The 25,312-nt window shown below is 38.0% G+C and overlaps 1 protein-coding gene across 4 annotated transcripts in view; it reads right to left on the bottom strand.

Annotated features, from left to right (window-relative positions):
* Positions 1-25,312, bottom strand: part of nrxn2a (neurexin 2a) — a 98,881-nt gene that overhangs the window by 27,510 nt on the left and 46,059 nt on the right. For all 4 annotated transcript variants that reach the window (XM_033326347.1, XM_026369843.2, XM_026369842.2 and 1 more), the window contains 6 exons: positions 24,414-24,440; positions 19,758-19,877; positions 19,286-19,667; positions 18,038-18,228; positions 16,951-17,124; positions 16,078-16,197 (listed from right to left, as the gene is read on the bottom strand). In XM_033326347.1, coding sequence (XP_033182238.1) covers positions 16,078-16,197; positions 16,951-17,124; positions 18,038-18,228; positions 19,286-19,667; positions 19,758-19,877; positions 24,414-24,440 — 1,014 coding nt within the window. The remainder of the gene's footprint in view (positions 1-16,077; positions 16,198-16,950; positions 17,125-18,037; positions 18,229-19,285; positions 19,668-19,757; positions 19,878-24,413; positions 24,441-25,312) is intronic.

Genomic DNA, 25,312 nt, shown 5'->3' with positions numbered 1-25,312 from the left:
TTTTTCAGAAAAGTGCCCAGCAGCTTAATCAAACAGACACTAGTGACGATGCAGAGCACTGACTGGCTCTGACATGTGGACACATTTACAGTAATGGCTATTTGGGGAGGAAATGCAATAAAAAGCATAAGGAGTAATCCTCTGATGACGTCAAAGGAAAATACATTCCTACAACCAAAGGAAAAGCAAAATTGAGAATGGCAGAATTCTCAATTTTACTCAGCTAACATAAGGACACTCATGGCAAATAATTTTGATTAGAAATTTCTTCCAACTTACGCACATAGAAGAGCAACATTTAATTTCCAGTAACATGAGATGGAAGAAATTGTAGTGGGGCGATTTATGGCCATTCACTTGATCTGTCAGGCTCTCCATCATACGAATCATGTTTCTAGGCTGTGATTATATCTTAGTAAGAGCTGTCTTTAATGAAAAGATTGCATTAATCAATTCACCGACTTGAGGGTTGCTTAACACGATGAAAGTCACGCTTTCAACTGGACAACTAGAAGGGTGGAGATTTGGTGACAGTAACCTTGTGTTGTCATTAGTCATGTAATAAGTTGGGCATCCCACGCAGCTCTTCCTACACGCCTCGTAGGATATATATGAAATATGCATTCAATGTATGACGATGAGCTTTAGCGTTCAATGAATTCCAGTTGACTTCAATTGGATTATGAAAATGAAATGTCTGTCATATATCTGCTATTTCTGCAGTCCAATAAACCCCTGATTTGCATTTTTATATAATCCTACAGTATACCTTTTTTCAACTCATAGAGAATTTGGCGGATCTCTATGCAATATTGCCTTATTACATAACAATCATATATTTCTGCACTATATATACTGTATATATATATATTGCAAAAAAATACTATATATATATATATATATATATATATATATATATATATATATATATATATATATATATATATATATGTTATGTATTGTATAAAGTATAAAAAGTATATGATAAAGTCAACAGGTTTTTGCAAACTTGTAACTGACATGATGTGAAAAGACGTGTGCAGCGTTTAAAAGACTTAAGAAACCTAAATGTGCACTGTTTGTTCTCAGGAGGATTTGTGAGAGAAGATTTTTCACAGACATCTAGTCTCGCCCCAGGGGGTAAAGTAGCAGGATTAATCATAGCACTTTCAGATTAATTACTCATAATGCGAGCATCCTCTGAAAGGCATGGCCTGCAGTTGTGATGTTTGGTTGATTTCATTAGGCTCAAAGCGACAACACCTAAAATAAGCCTGGCTTACACGTTGTAAGGAAAGAGGAAACAAGAAAATATGAAGGCACTGAAATGCACAAGATGTTGTATAAAGTGCGCAGCTGGGAGAAATCTAAAAAAAAAAAAACGAAATCTGACAGTTCACTAGCAGGACTAAGTGGAACAAAACAGAACCAGAACCACTTACTGTGGTATTTGTAGACAGATGTGGAAAAACAAGAGAAACACAGTGAAGCACAATGAACTACACAAAGAGTTCAGAGTTCAGCGGTAGGACATCTCCTCCAGATTCACACATTGATTCAACATCATTTTTTTACTGACTCCAGTGACCCGGTAGACTGAGTGCTCTCTCCTCTCAAAACATACTGTATGTGACAGTAGGGTCCATAATGTTTGCTGTGCATCTTCAGTTTGCTCTTTTTGTGTTAGCTTACTAGTCTGAGCATGTCTCCTGAAAAGCAAGAGCAGTGGCAGTGCTTACGACGCACAGAAAACTCAGCAACAAACGGAAATGAGAAAAAGTCTCTTGAATTTGAGCACCCACAATTCCTAAATATTGTGCAAAAGGACAAGTACAAGAGGAGCAGCCTGAACTGTTTACCTCCCCCAATCCACGGTCTAGCTGTGGATTTCAAATGTAAAAACCCGAGCCAGAGAGAAGGCTGTCTGCTGTCACCACAAAAGAAGATGCAATTGTTGCTTGGTTGAGCCGTTTTTTCCTTTTCACTCTAGAGCCTAATTTTGACGATGAGACTGAAAAAGCATCAGCGGGATAGTTGGCATAGTGTCTGTTATTGGCTCGCTTGAACTACTTGTCTCGTTCATTATATCAACATTAAAGAAAGCAGCAGCAGAAGCACATGAAGGATCTTACTGTTGCTATGACTGCAAATTGTTGTGGAGCCCCGTGCCTGTCCAACATTTGTAACCCCTATAGGACAATCAAAATATGATGTGATACAGTTTGTATGTTTTATTGCTGTGCCTGATTAAATGACTTAAACAAACATGAAACATGAAAGTTAAGCAAACTATGCATGTTTTTATATAAACAGTTGACTTTATATAGACGTTTCAATCATAAAGGTGACATGCTGGGGATTTTTAGTGAATGGGGCATGGTTTCCTGAAGAAGACTTGGTCGACGTGTTTGAATAGATCGATTGCAGGATCACTGCGAACTAATTCATGCCTCAATTATCATTAATGGGTTTCACTTGTTTTTTTCTGTTTCTCTTTCTTTAAACTCCAAATATGTTTTGGAGTCTGTGGATTCAGGAAGTACTGCCTGTGTTTGAGTGAGTGTCCTCAAACAACTTTTCATATTATAAACATTGACATATATTGATTTTTAGGTTTACCGGCTCTGTGACTCCAAATCGAGCTGAAAGAGGCACAATCTGGAGGTACAGGTCCCTCACACTGTCAATTCCAGCTGTTTTATTATTTCTGAAGAGCACTCCAGTGACATTGTAAGGGCCAGAAATGTTTAATCAATTGATTTTAGCAACATAGCATTCAGTGTTTTTGGAATTAAGGTGCTCAGTAGACTAGGGACTCGTGCCATTCATCTTATGCTGTTCTTGGCAACATGGTGGAATAAACAGAACTAGTTATGAGATGCCTGCAGCTTTAGACTGGAGACTCACAGTTTGAAGTACCAGTTATAGTCTAAGCAGGCTGAATAGATATTCTCATCTAAAAATTCTCGTTAATATTCTCTTTTTATTATTATTACCTAAGGTTAGCTAAGGTACGTTTTTGTTAGCAAAAACGATTGAAAACTTTTCAATGAAACATGGTTGAAAGTTTGGCCATGGATGAAGAAAGAAGAGATTGGTTGTTTACGTAGCCCCATACGTCATGTAACTGTCCACTTCTTGAGTGTCAATGAATGGTCATTCATTCAGTTCATTCAATGTGGTCAAACCATTATCGAAATTGTCATTAATATTAGAGTCTGATGTAATTTGGCTCTTTTCACCAAGTGAGAAATATCACTTGTATCAAAAATGGTGCTAGAGGAAGGTGATTGATTTTTATCCCTCAGCTACTCATAGGTATGGTAAAAACACTATGGCATGAAAACGGCATTATGTGCAGATGCTTTTCAGTGATGACTTGAAAAGCATGGTCTGTTCACAGCAGTTACAGCGAGTCAATGCCTTCAATGTGTCCATCACATTTAGCATCACTCAACCCTGTGACAGGCATATCCTCAACAAAAAGTGCAGACACTGAGTAAACAGCGGCTTGTTAAACCATGATTACAGTAAAATGCACTGCAAGTCACTTTGTATGTCTCTCTCCATGGTGCTGAAACTTTCAAAGTCTGTCTTTACTCCATTCTGGACACCACACCATCATCCTAACCACTCCAGCACTATTACAAGTTGAGGGCTTTTCCAAGTTAGTTAGTCGAGAGGGAAAGTCATTGCATGTCACATGAAACAAAATGGTAGGAGAGTAAGGGTTCTAAAACAAGAGCTAAAACACTGATAAAGGTCCACAGTCTTGTGCTGCAGTTCTGGAAGATAGAACCGTCTTCCACCAGCTGCAGCACCTCTCGCAGATGTTCTGGGAGTCTCTATGTCTAATATATTCAAGAAAACATCCTGGAAATCTGATATTTCCTCTAGTTGTAAGTGAACCTTTGTGCATAACATTAGGAAAGTATTGTATAGAAGATGTAATTGTCTGTCAACTGTGAAATGTTGCATGTGAGTTGGTCAGGGACAGTGCAGAGTGTAGATCATCTGTGTTTCAAAATGACACTGGTTCTGGTTGTTTGGGGATATAATAAAACCCTGAATTTTCTGTCACAATTAATTCTTAAAATTTAAAGATGACACATTCTGCTCTGAAATGACAATGAAATGGGAACATATCAGCACACTGTTATATTGCTATATTAGGTGTGTGAAAGCTACAAGACACTCATTCAGACACCAACCAGCATTCCTGATAACTCTAATGATTCGTCTAGCAAGATGCCTAAATGCGTATAATGTTACCCAGCAGCACGCCTCAGGCCTATATAAGCTTAACATGTGGGCAGGAAGTGTATTTACTGAATACATCTCCAAACTATGCACTTTAAATTGGTTAAAAAAACAACAACTGTGCATTGACGACTGACTGTTTACAGAATCAAACTAAATGAGAAAGAAATAAATACAGTACATGGATCATTCTTATATTACTATACATGTATAGTTGAATCTCAGGAAAACTGTAAGAGAGTAAGAAATAATATCATACTTCATTATAAGAAGGAATCTCAGCACTTCTTTGTATTATTCATTGAACACAGATGAAAGCGAGTGAACAATCTATCAAAATGAATTGGGAGCAAAGAAGAAAATGTAAAGGTTTTCTTTTGCTGAGCATGCAGAGGTTGGTGCTTTGTTGTACACTGACCGGAGAAGAAGGAGCCAGGAATAGAGAGAACCTGACAAAGAGACAGGGTAGATAGATGGAAATAAAAAGGCAGATAATAGAGTTTGTGAGAGAGGAACAGATAACTCAGCAGTGTATTTGCAACACGCACGGATATTAACTGGAAAGCTCATTTTATACAGCACACATACAGTACAGTATTCCTTCGCTGTAAATGACTGTATGTGAAAATGCATTTCATGGGGTTGTGACTTCTAGATGAGGAACACTACTGAACAGTGCACGCTACACTAACTACAAAAAAAATGAACAAACTAATGAGAGAATTACACAATACCTGCATGTTTGGTCGTAGTGTTGCAATAATAACAACTGCAATGTTACAAAGGAATCATATTGAATAATGTTGCCTGTGACATGGTGGACATAATGGCTGGTTAGTTAAAGTACAGTTGGTTTTTTATGTTGCTACAAATCTTGACATTCACGTCAAACCCTCTATTTATCTATAATTACATGGGTTAGTTACAATATCTTTGACTATTACTGCTACACAGGATATTGCAGCCGTCTCACTGCCTTGTTATGTGCCCTGTTTCCATAAACTAATCTGCTGAATGCCAATTTTATATGGATTGTGAGTTTTAATAGGTTACAGAAGTGGGCTGGGGAAAGTGAAGGATTAGTACATGAGCTTTTATCAGGCCACAGAGTCAGCTTCGGCAGTTCAAGACACCAGTGAGTTTCTCTAACTGAGAGGAAAAGACAATGGTTTGACCTCAAGTATAGAAATCCATCTAATGTTGAAGCATGTCAAGAGTGATGTATAGTCCCTTCATCAATTGCATGTGAAGCTGCTTTTTACTCAAGCTGATATCTTTATGGAGTTAGGCTGGCCAGGAAACATCTTCATGGCATCAAATGTGCCATGTAGTGAGCAATTACAACATGTTTTAGGAGCTTTTTATTAATTACATGACAACGGAGAAGGACTTGTAACCACTGCAAACACAAAGCTGAGCTGTACCAGACTGAATGGTGATGTTGCTGTATGCAGAATTCAAAATGATGTAATGTTGGGAAGCAAGTGTAGAGTAGGGAGCTACACACAATGACAAAGCAACATGCACTCTCTCTTCCTAAATTCTTCATTACAATGAGTTATAATTTTATTGCCCACCGCGCAGAGCGGGAACTCTGACTTTGTGAGAGGAGCAGCGAGTGAATGATGTATAAGAGAGTGTGTTACTGTGTCTATGAGTGTTAGAGAGAGTGACACAAAGATAGAAAACGAAGCCAGAGAGAGGCAGAGTCTGAATGTGTAGGCCTCTGTGTCTGTGCCTAGCCTTTATGATGTAAACTGAATGTAACCTTTCTCCTCTCACACAGCCCCTGCAGTAGGGACTAGGAAGCCGGCATAGACTAGCATTCATCAGAGGCTCAGCTGCTGCGTGGTCTGGGTGTCAAGTGAAACCCACCATGTTCCCATGCAAACTCAGGCACAGAGGAACAGTCAGAGTGGAGTGGGGACTGTCCACTTGGTAACCAAGCTTTTAGAGATACCTTTGGGGATACCATCCTGGAAATGGGACGATGAACAGAGGCACTAAATGCCACTGTAAGACAATTTATACTTTATCTTGTATCGCTTCACACCCACAGCACTCATCGTGTGCAGAAGCACAGAGCCTCTTGGCGAGCATCTGACCCCACTTTTACACCATTTGTTGCCGTAATTATATGTGCTCTTGGTTACTTCACCTGCAGGCATATTATGATTGCTGTGACTTCTTTGGATAGCAACAAACCTATTTTCAGAAAGCATTTGTTCAATAAATAGCCTTAATACGTGCGAATATTATTTCAAAATATCCTCTTTAACAAATTGCTTGTTATTATACAAATAAACTCTCCTCTCTGATGAAAATTGATCCTCTATGGCTGTAACACTGTTCTAGCTGCAGAAACAGCCTTCTGACCAGCTCTCATCTCTGTTATTATGGAGTCAAAAACTGCCTATGGCTGTTTCTGCAAATCGGTCATCACACCAAGGCTATTTCAGACTGATAAACAGCCTCCCAGTAGCTCTTTTAAGGGAATCTTTCAATTTTATTGTTTGATTATGATGACGAGACTGAAGCTTTTTTTCTCTCTCTTTCTCTCTCTGATGCACAAAGTGACATGAAGCTGCAACAATACACTATATTTATATTACAGTATACAAGATACTGAAGTTTTTTGGGACTGTTGTCCAAACATTACCTTTGGAGTAAGTTTATTATTTCTAAATTTCATCCAGTCATGTCTTTGTCTTTGTCCATGCATTCAGAAGAACAGCCATACTGTACACACACACACACACACACACACACACTCGGATAAATACTGCTAACACTTATGAACAATGTTGAAAACAGCAGATACTCAGCAAACTATACAGTCTAACAAGACTCGCTGTGCCATAAACCAGTAATCAAGTTCTACATTATTAATTCACATAATCTCAGCTAGGAAATAATACAAAATTGCTTTCCAACCAGAAGCAAAATCTTTTCTAGGGCATCACTGAGCTGGTATCCTAAATTGCCAAGCTCCGTTATGAACTTGCTGCTGCTTGCATTTTATTTATTTTTTTATAAATTACTAAATTAATTTAAAAGATGGAGAGCTTCTTTACTTTGTACATGTCCTGCACTCCTATTTTGCGCTTGAACTGCCTCTGCAAACTTGCAGCATGGTCTTATTTTTTTAACACCTACTTGCAACTATTTAGGAATTTTACAATGAGGAAATACATCTAGTGCTAATTAGATGAGAAGGAAAGCAAAGTCATTTTTATTTTCTAATTTGATTAGGATTATTGTTTCACTTGATAATTACAGGAGTCAACTCCCTGCAACCAATTTAAAGTGCAATACTGATGGCTTTACATGATGTTTTAATCCATTTAGAGGGGATGAGAAGCAAGGATGCAGCACCCTGTATTTAAATGCACAAGCCCTACCAGGTAATTGGCACAACTCTATCATAAAATAAATCTTTTCTGCTTGGAGAAAATATTGACAATAACTCAAGTTTCACAACAGCACTGAGTCTGTTTTAACAATGCATGCATTTAATATGACGTGTAAAGATGACACTCAAATGACAGGCACAAAATGAGCAAATCTTTAATGAGCACTCTCAATTATTAGGTATGTGTTGGTTTTAAAACATCTGTGACTTCTGAGATGGATTCTCGTAGGGGAGAGGGGTTTTTTGTATTATCTAATAAACTCTTATGACACAAAATGAAACCTAGGATGGAATTGATTTAACTTCACCTTCCTTTACTAACGTGATTATGAGAATCTGGATGCCTGTTATAATAATAACACATGACCTCACATGCTGTTAGTGACAGTTTAACTATTACTCCTGGTAGAAACAAATTGAAATTCCCAACATTTTAAATATCCTACCATATAATAATTTCCAGAACAATATCACAGGATAAGGTAAAGTTATAAACTAATAAAACGAATAAAGGCACGACTCACATGGTAAAAAAATAATCAGTCTGGTGTTGTAAATCTCAGAAAAAAGAAAAAAAAGCTGCAGAGTGATGTTAGACTGTGTCCCGTAACCTCCAGTCTCAAACAGCGTAGCTGTGCTTTGGACTCCTTCGTGGACAAAGTGAGTGAAGTGTGTTTTGTAGAGGTTTAGATATTTCTCCTAAGTCTGTTAGTCAGTATGACATTGGCAGCAGTCAGTGTTTGCAGTGTGAGTCATAAGAGACCATGACTAATCATGAAATAACCTGTCGCATATCTGAGTGAAGCTGGCAGTGTGGCTTGTATTTTCCAATCTATTAAACATGGCTTTGCACAGCCCATGTCTGTTTGCATTCTAACAAGCTATCAGCTTGTATGAAATTATCCCGTGTATCTGTATCTGTATCCGTGACACTGTACCTAAAGGTCTCAAGAGGTTATGAAAGAAATGTTTAGTGGTTCTAAATAGTGAGTTCATTTGCAAAAAAGAATTACTGATCACTGATTATATAAATTATTAGGACTAATGAGAGCATTAAGACACTGGGTACATAACTTGCTGTGCAAAACACTATTAGCCCTGAAAATAACAGCACTCCAAGTCCACAGCCAAACGAACTGTAATATTATGTACTGGACACTGACCTTATTATGACACTGGATACAATGTGAGAAGATTGTTAAAGTTCACCATTGTTGCCTGACTTACAATCCCATAAACACACTAAGTGGCGAACGGACCAACCAGCCCTGGAGCCATGCTACTAACTTTGTTAAAAAACACATGCACTACATGATCTTAGCTAATGGTGGTAGGAAAAGAAAACTATAATATTGTAAGTGAAAATACTGTAGTTCAACAAATGAATTAATAATGATAATAGTACATTAACCCATTAACTATTATACACATAACAATATAATGTAACAAGTGGAAGCTTATACTAACTAACAACATTAATTTGCTCTGTGAGTCAGTTGTTGATATATTATGTATTATATGTATTTATAGAAGGTATTATATAAAGTATAGTAATGAACAGGTTTTTCTGGACAGTAATTTAAAGCCTGTAAAAAAGTACATTTCTGTCACAACAGGCAACAGACATCAGGTTTATCAGGTTTCAACGGCTAATGCAGAACTAGTTGTGTCACAGCAGCTACGTCATGACTTCATTTGGACCAAATTTACATTTGCAGCTTTTAAATAGATCTAACGTGTTGCCCACTCTGCCTGTTTTTTTTGCAGTTAGCAGTTCACAGTTAGCACATCTAGTCACTGTTACCAAGCACAACTAAGTATATACTGTAATAATAATATAATAATATAAATAAATATGACGGTTTCAGTCTAAATAATTGGTGGCAGCACACTATTTCAGTAATCCCTTTCTCTATTTTTGGGCTTTCCCATTGCTATTTATCAAAATAATTAGGTCATATGAACTCAAATTCAGTGTCTACACAAATTCTTGTGTGCCCAGTTGGTGGAATAGTATCATCAGCCTTTCAACTACAACATTATTAACTGCTTAACACTTTAATAAACAGTATGAGTCAGTACGTCATTGTCACAATCAGTCTGTCAACATACTGTATTACCAAACATTAATGAGTGCATTGAAAAAGTAATCTGGCTGCCTGGCTGTACTGACAGCTCAAAACTTGTAACATTATAATAAATAGAAATGAGAAAATACAAATTAGCGATTTAGTAATAAACAAGAACAAGAAATTAAAGATGTAATTAAGTTAAATACTATTTTATGTCAGCAATATGGTAATTTATATACCATAATTCTGCCCTTCAGAGAGAGAGAGAGAGAGAGAAAAACTTAAATTCCAACACATAAGACAACAAAGACACTTTCAATGTGAGAAACTGCAAGGACAGAAAAGCAAAAATAAGTTACAGGGGACTTGTACCCTCAGGTGCTTAACTTCTTTTCACATCTATGTAAATGTCAAAAGTTTTACACTCATGCCCAAGAGGCTAAAAAGCTGTAAAAATGTTGTGAGTGGTCAGACATTGACCTGTGGTGTATTTCACAGGAGGATGGATTTGCATGATTTTTATTATGCCAGAGAGTGACAAAGAATAAAGCCATGCTTCCTGTAAGTCACAGGTCAACGTTTATAACCCCATAAGCTCTGCCCGTCAGTTCCACAATGCTCAAGCTTTCCTAACCACTTTAACAGAGCTGTGCGGAGCTGCGCCAGCAGTCTTGGGCACAGGGTATCCATATGACTCACACAGAGCGAAGATTTGGCAGCGAGAGATCATTTATGGGATACACTGACTCCACACTAAAAAATATTTCTTGGCTCTAATGACCATTAAGGCTATTTTCAAGTAATATTATACTGATATATAAAATATCAACTGGATACTCTTGCACTTAAATAAGAAATATGCTGAAGTTTAAACTGAATGTACAAAAACCAAACACTCTTCATTTGAAAATCACATTAAATGTGACCCCTTAACTTGATTTTATGTAATAAAAATGCATAGAAAATGTACATTACTTTAAATTATAACTTTAAGTGAAACAACATACTGCAACCAAAGCTTCTGTCTGTGTGTGTATATTCCTCACTTATAAAGAGATGACCCTGAGATTCAGTTGCTAGACGCTTGCTCTTGCAGAAGAACAAGAGATCCTGCAGTGTTTTTTATTTGAGAAGTTTAAAGCAGGACTAACTAATGCATATCTGTATCCAAAGTAGACACAAACTATTTTAATTGCCCCCACAAGGTCTTGTGGTGTTCAGAAACAGATTCTCCAGACACACACTGCAGTCACCTCAGAGTAGACGTTAATAAGGTGAACCAGGCCACCAACAGTACAACCCTGCACGAGGAGCATTAACACATTTGGCTTGAGGAAGTTAAAGTCTATTTCATTATAACAGTAACTACCCTGCAATAACTTTGTGTCTATGCATTTAAGTATGCAGGGGTTGAATGCACGATATTGTGTAATGGTGGGTGGGATATGAGTGTGTGATATGAGGCCGACACTCGCCAGAGATCAGTCAGGACTTGGACTTGAGCTTCACTCTATAATCCAAACCCTCTTTAATGATGAAAGCCTGCATCTGTAAAGTGCTGTCAAATATAGGCACCCAACTTGCTCAACATGCAATATATAAAATATGTAATATTTACATGATCATTTCTTTTCAAAGGGCTGATCAGTGTGACAGTTTGCATTACCTGTACCGAATGTGATGTTTTGAGTGGTTGAGACCATCCTCCACCTCCATGTTCTCATACAGTACTTGCTCTCTCAATATAGTCTCTTTCATTAAAACAATTCCTAATCAGAAATGAGCTGACATGAAATACAGTGCATATAAATCCTTATGTTTGCTTACAGCAAGTCTGCAATGTTAAACACATTTAAGATATTTAATGCTACAAGTGAATGAAGCATAATTAAATTACAGCCTGTTTACACAACTAATAGTGGCTTTAAAATGAATATGTGTCATACAGAATGGACATAGTAGGCCAGGTCTTTCATGGACAAGTGCGCTTGATCCCAAGTATAGTCCAGACCATTAACTTTATACTGGTCAGACTGAGAAGTGTCTGACAAACTCTATTTCGGATAGGTCACTGTGTTGTGAACAGCAATATGTTTTCCTGAGCCTTGGTCCCGGGGCACAAGATTAAGTCTGAACTTCTATCCTGGATTATCCTAGTGGCCTTTGGGACACACTCATAATCATGAATGACTCCACCTGAAAGGAAGGTCAAAGGAAAAATGGGATATGACTGAGCACTTAAACCTCAGTTGTGTCACACTTCATAGTACAACGCTCCTATTTTTTCCACATCTCACACAAACACAGTTGTTTCAGATGCACAATACAGTAGCTCTATACACAAAAATTGGTATATTTTTAAAAATGTACAATAGTAAAACAAATACATCTATAAGTGAGTTCAGAAATCTTCAAGTTTGATTCAGCATGTAATGGTACAGATAGTCAGCATGCAGGTTTTTATAAAGCTTCCATGTGTCCTACAGTTTATAATCCTTTGATAATTACAAGTTCTGCTGGGAAAAGCAAAATTCACCCAGCTCTTTTGAGGAAATGGAAAACCATTTTAGCTTTGACACACACACACACACACACACACACACACACACACACACACACACACACACACACACAGAGAAACACAAATGAAAGCTAGATACAATGCTTTCTAACTGTATCTAACTGGCATATAAAATAGGAAAAGAGGACAGCTGCAGTCTAGCGCTGTGTTACTGTACCTTTGCCTGCATGCCTGGAGGCTACAAGCTCAATTTACACTCTTCTTTCCTTCAGTGGGAATTAAAACAATTCAAAGGAAATGTTGACTTACAAATAAAAAGCGAAGGTGGGTTCCACTCTGCTGCAGATAGCTGATGGGTGCAAGCACTGTGGTTACGTAAACCTACATCAAGTGTAATGTCATGTGTTTGTTAGCGTAGACTGGCGAAGAACCCAGAACATGTAACGATTAAAGAAGAAGACGCGAGAACCATTGTAGTTAAAGTCAGAGGTTAATACATAACAATGACACAGCGGTTGTCATTGTTTCTACGGACTAATCAAAGGCACCAAACAAGTGACATATTAGTTTTGGGTTTGTTATGGCAGGGACAACATCGGCATCTGCTTTAGATTAACACATGTTGGAAATATCTGCATAGTCGTACAGATACACCAAGATGCTCATTTGCAAACACATCCACACACACACACACACACACACACACACACACACACACACAGAGGTAATAAAACTATCATCTGTAACTGTGAGGTTAAACAATAATTACACTCTTCATATGTTACAGAAGAAAGGACTGAAAATTGAGCACAGGACATCATTATCTATCTCGATGACTTCAGTGATGAAACGATGACCTGGATGTAATTAGCACAGATGTCTGCAGCATTCTTGGTAAATTGATTTTTGTATATGAATGAGATGGACTGAGGCTCAGGCCAGCTAAGGAATTTTTGTGGTGTTAAGTGTTGTTTTACACTTTATATTTGTTTTTGTGTTGAGTTGTAGGTTGAGCGAGTAAAACACACAACTCCTTTTCTTTTTAATGCTGGTTTCTTTGGAACACGTATCTGACCTTCTGATAAAAGAAGAGAGAGGAGGGAGGAGCGGATTATTTGCAAGGTTTTCATGTTGGTGAGATAAATAAAACGCAGATTGCGGCATGGATGAGACTCGCTCTGCTCACAAACATTAGTGCTTACAAAAGCCATCGTCCTGCCTCCATATCTGTTGTGTTTTCACAATAATGTCACATTTTTTAAAATGACTTTGATGGTGGTTCAATGTGAGGCACAAGGCTTGTTATTTCTTCCGTGTTGCTCTGATGTATTGGTTTGACCTTTGATATCGGTCAGCCATGCCATTTACCACCCGCATGATTGAGAGTCGTCCCTGAACGCTGCTAAACAAAAAACCCAACTGCTGCAATTAATTGTGTTTTTCCTCTTCGAAAAGTTGTTTTTGTGGTTAATATTTCAATAATAATCCCGGTTGAGGAGTATATCCTAGAATTTCATCACCACAATTGTGTGGATGAAGATCACTGTAGATTTTTTGGTGTGGGTCTTTCAGATCTTTTACAGTTATGGGAATGAAACGGTAAGTGGATAAAGAGGATTTGAGGGATATGAAAATGGAAGATATGAAGTATTTACTGCGGTGAGCTCCAGCCCAAAAATTTGGTATTTAAAACACATATTGACAGAAACATACTAATATATTATTGAAATCGACAAGGTGTATATTCAATATCCCTGCAACAGCCAGATATTGCCTTCATCTCTGGCAGCTGAATATTACAGTAAATACATTCACATCTGCAATACTTGTTAGAAAGGGTGCTGTGAAGGTTTAGCCTTAGGCAGCCATTTGAAATTCTGGCTTTGCTGGTGTGATGTGCATCAGACAGCAGCAATTACAGAACTTACAGAAATTCAAAACAGAAAATGGTTCTTATAAGAGTTTGGGATGACTGCGGTTGAACAACTGCATACCAACATGTAAACCTTCTCAAAGCAAATCCACATCAAGTTTAATAGGCATCAACAACATGTTTTTGTTTCTTTCTTTACTTTGCCAAGCGGCAGCTGACAAGACCTCACAAAGAAAAAGGCAAATAAATAAATACATTTTAAGAGATGAAGTAGATGTCAAGTGAAAATCTGTGGACTGAACCCACTGAACCATTTTCTTTTACATGCATTAACAAAGTATTGCTGTGCATGATGAAAGTCCGGGGTCAGATTTGCAAAAAAACAAAAAACAAAAATAAAATAATAAAATGTAAGTTAGAGTGGCCCTCCAGCTTTTTCCTGGAAGTTGCCCTCTTTGTCATGTAGAAAGCAAAAATCTGAGTGCTCAGTCTTGGGACAGTCCAGGATGTAATAGATAAAGACTACAGAGGACAAACTATTGATTTTTAGGTTAGATCAATAGATTAGAGCAGCAACCTCATTTGTCTGTGCATGTAAGTTTGAAACAGTGGCAATAAGCAGATGGAGGAGGAAAGCAGCTTTTTGATTTCTGGCTTAAAGTAGATGAAGTATTGTAAGAATGTCTGGCTAAGAAAGTAATTTATTTACTGCAGAGTCTCAGCTTCCTGAATTCTCTAAGAATAATTAAACTGCTCCTCAGAACTATACAACAACAAAACACATAAGCTCATTATGATAAGGTGTGCTGCCTTACATTATTTGCAATTTTCTCTCACATACAAATGCTTATGCTTCACTGTAAATCTCCTTCAAACATTATCATTATCGTTAACTCTTTCTCAAACAGCTCACCTGCAGAGATTAATGGCCTTAAAACAATGGGCTTAACAATCTCCACTTAAAACAATACTGCATAAGAGAACATTTCAACAATGATGGCCACAAAGGTGCTATTCCTGTTCCTAATTATTCTAAATGACTGCAGCACATGATGTTCAGCTCGCCATGGCCACTGGACCAATAAACTAGAAATGTTAATCTCTTGATTTTAGCCTGTTATTGTACACATACAGAGCTCTTTACAGCAGTCAGACTAGTGGATTTCAAAATATGATGATGCTATCAAGAGGATGATTAGTGTATAATCAATATATCAAGTCTGAAATATACTGTAGTGCATTAAAATGTTTTCAAATGTTTGACTTCAAGTCAATATTTATGTATAGATTATTCCCATTACATTCTTTTATGTCACACAACACTCAAACTACACCAACATACAGTTTTAATGAAAACAGAGCAATCACGATAATCAAAGTTTGGAAACTAGAGCTGTTGGATGGAAGAGCGATCAGTCATTCACGTTATTTTAAACAAGGATTTGTTATTAATTTTTTGAAAAATTTTGAATTTGAAGAATTTGCATGCTTCACCCATTGACAACAAATCACTCATACTTCATATTACTGTCAGTAAGTTTCCAAAGCACACCATGAGTCTTCAACGCTGACTTCTTACCGTTGAGACAGCACCTGGTTTCACTTCATTTGCATGTTTTATAAGAACAACTTGCAGATTCTAGTAAACTGATTAGTTAAAAGGGCAATCAATCATAGTGACGATCACGCCTGCTCCAAGCGTTGTTTAGTTTGTAGGTTTTAGACTCAACGTTGGAAGTTTGTTCAACCAAAAACAAACAAAACAACGAGCCTCATGGAAAATAATAATTTACTAGTATTTTAAATTACTATTCGCTTACGTTTCGTATTTGATCAGCATCCTAATTTAGTGTGCAGTGACCAGCAAAACATTTCTTTTAAATTAAAGTAGACTTTCCCAACCATTCTGTTCACTCAGGCATAATACACCTTCACTTACGGTCACTGCAGAACGGCCCCCCGTAGGTGGTCATGGTGCAGTCACAGGAGAAGCCCTCCCACAGCTGCAGACACACTCCCTGGTGGTGGCAGGACTCCTCTGTGCAGGTGGTGCTGGGACCTGCGGGGTGTTGACAGCAGATTTACCAGATGCTCCTTTCCATTTTATTTATGCAGCATCACTACCATCCAAAGGGAATAAAAACAAACACTTGTGTAATTAGTCTAATGGCTTAAAACAAGTGAATTTGACACTTTGACAATGTTCAGTCACTGTAAACATTCATGTTAAAATAAAGACTAAACCAATAATTGGAGTGGATTGGAGTTTGTGGACTGTTACCAATCACACTCTGAAGACTAGTATTAAGATTTCTCTGGCTTTTTTCCACATTCATTCTGTTTCCTCTAGAACGAGGAATGACACCTTATGATTTTGGAGACTCCGTGACCTTTACTTTCCCACCTGAGGCCAAACTTTAGGTACACTTATATAACGATTCTGTCATAACCAGTGCAGTGTTTCCTGTTAGAGTAATGGCTACCTGGGGAGATTATTTGAGATTATTAAGCCTTGGCAGGACTCTTTGCTCTGCTCAGTGCTTTCTTGTTTGATTAGAACTGAACAAAAGAAGCTGTATTTCTTCACTGCAGAGTGATATAATTACATGTTCACAAATAATAAAACCACAGAGTGTATTCACTGGCCTGTCATTATGGTGCATTCAACAAAGCTTTTTAATAACAAATACGGCATAATCAGTTCTTAGTGAGCAGTCAGACTTTCTCTGGCTTCATCTCTGCCCCGGCAACTGTTGAAAATAGGAAATCAGATTATTGAAATGACTCACAGGTGTGTTTCATGCTTCCTCACCTCCACAGCCACGCTCTACATCTCCCACCTTGTGGAGGGCATCTGCCAGCAGGTCAGGGAGTCTCCCATTCAAGTCTACAGATGCCAGGCAGCCCTTGTATCCTTCCCGGGATGCTATTAACCTAGGCAGGCTGCTGTACATGCTCTTCCCAACACCGCCAATGTATAGTTCCCCTGTAAGATACAGGAGTTGGTTAAGAAATCTGTGTATCACACAATTTGCCACAATCACATATGTGTTGGTGCAAGTTCTAAACCAAAAGCTGATTACAAAGGTAGTGTACATAGTAAGGGATAAAAAGTGATCAGTAAATTAATAAACAATAATGAAGGTGCATGAAAGTAGAGAGTACATATGAATACATACCAGTGAAATCTAACCTAATCTAATACAACTGTACTGCCATAAGGTCTGCTCTCATGATTTCAAACATACCGCTTTGACACTATCATAGCACTGAGGCACAGTTCTTAAATTCAGAGGTGTTTCTAACACTATCTAGGTAGCAGGGGTGTCATGCACGTTTGCATGCATGTTTTTGAAGGGGTACAGTGTTGCACCCAAAATGGGAAAGGGAAATTGTGTTTATTATTTCATTCAAGATTAACTTAATTAAGCCAAACATATGTTACTCCCATAGGGCATCTCCTCATAAATGACAAAATATTGGGTTGAATTATTTACTATTTTTGCAATACCAAACAAAATAATGAAAACTGATTTCATTTGGTCTGCTAGCCAGTGGTGTTGATTATTTATATAAAGTCCATATTGTTGACATGTAGCAAGTGTTAATTAACTAGACTGGCTATAACAAAACAATAATCTATCTGCTGTAATAGCTGAGGACAACTAGCTAATGGCAAGCTTGTGGGTTGATCAATTTAAATAGGAAAACTCTGAAGCTCTGCAGTCATTCTGTTTTTATGAATAGGTTGAAGTTGGTTACTCATAGCTTACACTGCTATTTTACGTTATTATGACTGTGCTGGACATTGGCAGCAATGTCTGACAAAACCAATGTGAACACTGAATTGAGCATTTTGTACCTGCAGCAAATATTTTTCTCTCGCTCAGTTAAGTTACCTTTTAAATCCAGGTTGCGGGCTCCATTGGTGTGTTGGGTGACAGTGCGGGAATCAATCTTAAGAATATGCACGTTGTTGTTGTCACGGGAAATCAACACATTGTGCCACTGGTTGTCATTCAGTGGCTTATCAGAGTTTCCTTTCATTAGCGACGGCCCGTTTCCCAAGTCAAAAACATAATGAATGTACCTGTGGAACAATGCAGATGCATAAATTCAGGATTTATTAGTATTATATGTTTAAATGCCATATGACATTTAGAAAATGGTGTTACCAGTCCGAGGTGATTACATAATTACATGGAGGCCTGTTATGTGGCTACGGCGTCTTTCAAAATATTCAGATAAAATGCATTGTCATGCAGCTTTGCACTGCTGTCTACTAGTCTGTTTAGTGATACTTAAAGAAATATTCTAGTGCTTTGTTGCTGTTCAAATATACAAACAATGATTTAACATAACATAAATACACGTGAAAACGCTTCAGGTTTGATTTATAAAAAATCCGATCAGCAGCCTGTACACTGTCAAACACTAAAATCTTGTTTGAATCAGTTAAGCAACATCCTTGACAAAACTGCTACACTTCACAGATAACACCGAACAGCCTGAAAACTATGACAGAAGTGTTGGAAGCCATTTTATGTCTGTGTTGTCAGTGAGAGCTTCTGCTGCAGGCTCCAGAGCTGAACAAGGCCTCCTGCTGACTAATTGCTTGCTGTGGAGAAAGTCTGTGCAAGGTTTGGCAGTGGGAAGCTACAATTGTTGTTTCCTTGCTCTGTTTCGACAACCTTTCCCTGCTATTCTTCCAGTAACAAAAGTTATTTACAATGAATAAAACATGTGCAGTATATTTGTGATGGAGACAAGTTGTCAAATCTGCTTGAGAAGGTCTGAGTGTGAGAATGACAGTGGTGCAGTTGTAACTACAGCTATAGTTTTTTTTTTTTTTTGCAGCTATGCTTTCTGTGCTTCTCTCCTTCAAACAAAATTATGTATGATGAACAAATTATTTTCATAATTTTAAATAATTCAGTGTATCTTTTCACTGCTGCGGCTGATTGATTGAAAATTTAAATTCAGCATACAAAAGCTCCTATGGCTTAAATTTTGTAAGACAAATATTTTGACACTGCAATATAAGACAATACAAAAGCAAATTAAATGATAAGGTATGATAAGTCTGTAATCAAGCAATCAAACAGCTGCTTCCATCCATAGATTTGTCCAACCAGCCAATGACTTACCCTTTGACTAGCTCCACCATAATGAAGTCACTACCATCTCCAGAGTTGTAAAGTATCAGGCCGTCAGGACTGGTGGTCTTAAACTGGAAGAATAGATGCATGGAAGCGTAGGCCTGTAAGGTAGAGAAGGCCAAGTAGCTGGCTTGTGTTAGAAAAGTCACAGGATTGGCCACAATGTGCCTCATGCCAAATCGAGCATTTAGCTCGCAGTAGGAGATGTCTCCGTTCTTGCACTGGTCCAGATAGAGCATCCCATTGAAGGAGAGAGCTTGCAGATGGCCGATGAAGTTGGAAGGCATCACGGAGATGAAACGCCTCTCTGTCATGATCCCTGTCTCAATGTTGTTGAACTCTAGCCGTGTGTGCGCGCCACTCATGTGGCCTAAGGAGCAAAACATGCAGATTCAATTGCAAATACCTCTTAATGTCTATAGGATTGCTATTATAGCACATTATATTGTTCCTACTGTACCTTCCACAGTCACATTATCAACAGAAAGCTGCAAGTTCTTCCCACGCCGCACTACCTTCACTGTGTGCCACTCATTGTCATTCAGCTTCTCGCCTACCAGGAGTACCTCCGGTCCCTTACCTAAGAGGAGGAAAAGCATCAAGTGACAATCATACCAAATCAGCTCGGTACACTTTTTCCACACATCTGTCAACATAAGGAGTACTCTTTCCTCAGGGTCCATACATCCACTCATTACAGCCAACAACATTTACCCAACACCAATAATTAGCATTCACTCAGTTCACAATTAAAGGTGAAATGTGACAAACAGATAGTAGCTAGTAGCTCTAAGAGACTGAATGGGAAAAATCATTTCTGTTCAGAAATAAAACCATGCTTCCTTTTTATGGGGTCATTTGATTGATGTCTACTGGGGAAAGATGTTATGCACTATCTTGAAGCCTGGCCCAAACACACAGCTTTAAGTTTCTGAATTTTTGCACAATCCTCTGCCTTTTTTTGCTGGTTTCAAAATAGGTCACAGTGCAGAATCTTGCCACTGCAGCACCGTCATCCCAAATCAGTGCCTATGCAACAGGCCGACACGGCAGTTCAAAGGAGTTCTGACATCGCTTGGGAAACTAATTGGCCATGCCTAAGCTGACTGTGCCTTTAGGGGTTTGTCTGTCTAATTGAGCTCAGGGTGCAGGAGAATTACAGGGGACGTACAGAGGGCAATAAATGGAAAACATCAACGGGTTTCTGAACACTTCACTGTTTCATCCTCGGGGAAATAAAACTGCAACTGGAGACTTTGTCCAGGGCTGCATATCAAGTGTCTTTACAGCACACCGCATGATCCCACCATCCACTTGCTCAATATCGACTGCACACTCCAGACAGATCAATCACATCAAATCCTGCTCCCTCTATATTTGATGGATTTACTTAGATAACACAAATGTTTACCTTGTAAATCTCTGCCATGAAAACAGAGGTAAAAACAAGGCTTGGTGTAATAAAAGGAGAGATAGTGGAATGCTGGAGAGTTGGGACTATTTATCTTATCTGAATAGTCTGATCTTTCACAGAGGGGAGCTTTCCTGCTATCTAATGTCAGCGTCTGAACCCAAACATCCTAACACCAAGGAAAACGTTAAAGGTAAAAGGGAAGAGGAAAGTGAAGGATTTCTTGTTTTATTGCCTATAGGTATACAGTATAGTAGCAGCTCTTTTTTTAGATTATTGCAGGATTTAAGGAGGACACTGATCACACATCAAAGTCTGTTTACAAGTCTTGCGAAGTGGAATCAACACAAATTCAAAATAGCAATTAATTATTAATCCGCCTCCCAATTTGTGACATACTGTACATCCCTACCTAACGTGAGAGTTCACTGGCAAATTAACAATAAAACAGCATCTATGCCAGTGTTGACATCGGTAATTGGTGACATTAGGATCCAAAATGTGTGGTGTTGGCTGAAATGCCGACACTAGCCGTGCTGGGTATAAATAAAGCCTTTTGTGGCTCTACAGGAAGCCGAGCAATGTTTGATAAATTGCCTCAAGTGACGTCTGGTAAGCTTCACTCTGGAGTCCGCTGCTAGTCTCTCCTTGAGGCTACTGGCTCGAGGCTGCATTAGCAGCTACGAGAATAACACAACCGAATTGTCAAACGAAATGTTCAAACTGCATTGTGGGTAATGGATGTGTTTTTACAAGAAATGTGTGCAATAAAAAAAATAAAAAATAATAATTGTGTTGTTCTGCAATAAAAACATATCCACTATGAATTTAAATGTTGCAGAGGCACAGTGCTAAGTTGTTGCGTATTTGTAAGTGACTTTAAAAATTGTCTCAGAGTAAATATAAAAGAATGACACATGGTGAAACTTACTACGCTTAGTGTTTGATATCAGGGACAGTGATCTCCAACACTGCAGAGAATAGTAAAATGGTAGAACATGATATGTATTCACAAAAGACATCTGGCTGAAAAACCCTTTGAAATGGGAGCTCCTTTTAAAGTACCTTCGCTTCCCAAGCTCAGTTTCCAGAGGCTTGAGAGGAAGCAGCACATGTAAAGGGTCTATTTTGTCAAGTTGATCCTCCGTTAAAATTAAATTTGATTAACATTTTCAAACAAGAATTACTTCAAAGGCGGTGGCGGTTCTACAGGTCAGCACGATGGGTGAGCTGTGACTTTGAATGCAGGATGTACGTGTTAATCAAAGCATGTTAAGGTAATTCTGTAATTTTGGAGAACAAACGCCTCATTTTAAGAATGGACCGTGAGCCATTCCTGAGAATTAATTAACAGCACCACAGTAACATTTTTCTTACAACTATCACACTCCCAGTGTGGATCCAGTTGTAGACATGCCCCGTAATGCTGCTGCACATAGGCTGTCTCTGTTTCCCCAGAAGTAAACTACGCTGGAAAGAAAACTTGCCTGGGAAATAAATCTTGATTTTGTAATCAAATTGTAAGCTAATCCTTTAAAACACTCAAAAAAAGGATACTTATAATGCACAATGAGTCTGTGCAAATTGTAATTCTCCCCACCAAACGATGAGCGTCTAAATCATTTAGGCAGATAATTCTGCAATTTAAAATTTGGCTTCATTTTCTATTATCAATCATAAAATCTATTAATGGGACGTACATTATCACATCAGCAGTGTTAAACTCTTCAGAGGTCACTGGTGTAGCATACATATATTATAACTGATGAGGAGGATGATTCATTTTGCACGCAGAGAGAAGAGCACATGCCAGTACATGGTTTCTGTGGCCAGTGTGTGGTAGTACACTGCCATCTGCTGGTCCAGGAGGTGATATGTTGGGCAGATATCGCGAGATAATGGACTTACTGTACAATCATACTTTTAATAAGTCATTTTTATCAGTCACATTTTCTATTTTCCTAATTATGTGTACTTTCTAATGAGTGCAATGAACAATTCAGAAAAAGCCCCATTCTTTTCTTGCATGTAAACTGGTTCACAGACAGTACATGTACATCTCACTTTTGACTATCCATCCACACACACAAGTAGACACACGCACTACTCACCTTGATCAGAGAAAAAACAATGAAATCCATTAAATATGATAAACTGCTTCTTAGACTTAGTTTGTAAATCTGTTCTGACAGTTTTTGCTTAATCTTTAAATCTGCATCTTGGACGAATAGATTAGAAGACATATGAAATTACAGTACAGTCTGTTTGGCTTATAGATTTGTCTGCTGTGCATCCATAAATATTAAAATGCATTTGAGAGCACATAAAGTGTTGTTGCAGTGGGTTTCTTCATCACCGGTGATCATCAATACAATTTAATGCCTCAATAAATTATTGATCAATGGAAAAATAACAGCTAAACATTTTATTTTGGTGAATCCAGGAATTATTCATATATGACGGGTGGAAACGATCTTTCAGCCATCACTCGATTATAGTGAAAAGAATTTTCTAAGCCTGCCTCCCCTGCATATTAGAGAAGCATTCACCTCTCCACTGGCAATAGCTTTTATCTATTTCTTACACCGCTGGGAACTGAGGCAAAATGTAAATTGCCTGCCTCTCACTATCGGGCGAGAGCAACAATCTACATCATGAACTCAAACATAACCGTGCTACGATGTATCTAAAGCACTAGTTGATTTCAAAAGAGAGTAGAATACAAATATCTTCCTTTTAATCATGGCATTATACAGGAATTTGCTCATTTAAATACCTCAAGGTGCTTAAAAATGCATTCTCTCCTTTTCCTCTATTGTCATTTTTCTCAACCTTCGTGTTGAAGGATTTTAGACATTTTATTCATTTATACAGATTATTCCATCTGCATTTTATGTTTATCTGTTTGTGGATGTCTCTTATAATTAAAATCTCCAGTGAATCACAAGGCATGTGTCTGGCAATTTATGAAAAATAGTTTGAGTTCACATATTCAGAATTGTTCTGAATCAGATTTAATTTAGATAAAAGGAATATATTCCACCATACAATAGGTGCTCTCCTAAAATAGGAAGTACTGACTGCAACAACATGTTGTCTCTCTTATACATGTCAACATTTAAGCAGGAGCAAGTCTTTTTGAAAGATACTGGTATTGTCTCAAAGCAATCTATTGATCAGATACCAGGCTAACCTTTAAGTTAACCTCAGATCTGCTAGTGCAGTGTAGTTACCCAGACAGACGTACTGAGACTGAGCCCTGCTGTTCTGTCTACAGATAACTGTACATAAACTGTACCCAATTGTCGGCTATGTGAACAAATTAGTCACTGGCAAATGAATGGCAGAATCATTGGCAGCACAACAGCAGATTATTGCAAGACACATTTAGCTACCTTTGATCACATTATTACATTGCAATAATAAGAAAATGTGTAATTTTACTTGTGGATTTCAAGAGCACAGAAAGGATGCAATTATATTCAACCATACAATTGCTTGCCGCAGTGAAATCCTATTCTTATTCTTATCATTGTAATGATGCTTATGAGCGGTATAACTGCAACAGTAAACAACGAGAACTGTGGGGCTGGATAAATGAATTATGTTCTGTTTCATAAGGGATCAGAATAAGAGGCATATGATTACAGCACAGTGCATATTCTCTAAATCATGGTACAGTAAATAATCATTGGAGACACTTACTGAGATTACAGTCTATCCTGATACAATCTGGTGAGAGAGAGAGTGAGATGGTGAGATTAAAAGAAGAAAAGAACAGCACAAAAGAGGAGAATATTTCACATCCTTCAAGGTACATTCTGCAGACAGTTCAGTGCTTTTCAGAGCCCACCATCCGGGGACAGGCTCGAGAGTCTAAACCGCCACTTTCCTCCCTGTAGTGTACATAACATTCGGAAAAAGAAACAGTGAATGAAAGAAAAAACCTCAGCATGTATCTGGCACTGCTGGAAGCACAACAGACCAGATCAAAGTGGGGATCAATAAGAGTTTATAGACCATAAAAGTAGAGGTGCACCAGCATTATTTTTAGCATCAATATCGACTCTGATATGGCTGCTTACATCCAGAATCAGCAAATGGGATCTGACTGTTTCAGATAGCCACAACTGATACTTTTACTAACATGTGCTTTGGGGTAATTTAACAAACATGTCCTGTAGCAGATAACAAAAATGAACGGAATGGAACCTGTTCTAGATTTGAGCATCTCTTTTGTAGATAATAATGAAAATTTTAGCATTTAAAACAGAGCATAAAATCTTAAAGCCTATCTCTCACAGGACGACAATGGTTTCACTCCATAGTGCAATTGTGATTGGCTACTTTTAAGTGGATTTAAGTTACGAAAATTACTACAATTATGCACAGTCTGCAGTAGTTTTGAGCCTCTCGTAATGTATTTTTTTATTGTACAGCATGTATGTAATATTGCAATGTTGTGTTTAGATTCCATGCATCCATAAGTTGTGTGATTTATGTATTTCATTGCAATCTATGAGGAAGAAAATCATGAATGTGTAATTTTGTGACATACTGCAGCAATGAACCTCTACTCAAAAGCCCAAACCTTGATCCGTCTT

The sequence above is a fragment of the Anabas testudineus genome, chromosome 14 (assembly GCF_900324465.2).
Source record: "Anabas testudineus chromosome 14, fAnaTes1.2, whole genome shotgun sequence".
NCBI classification, from domain to species: Eukaryota; Metazoa; Chordata; class Actinopteri; order Anabantiformes; family Anabantidae; genus Anabas; species Anabas testudineus.
Note: the sequence above shows the minus strand (reverse complement) of the source record. Positions and strands in the feature narration are given on the sequence as shown.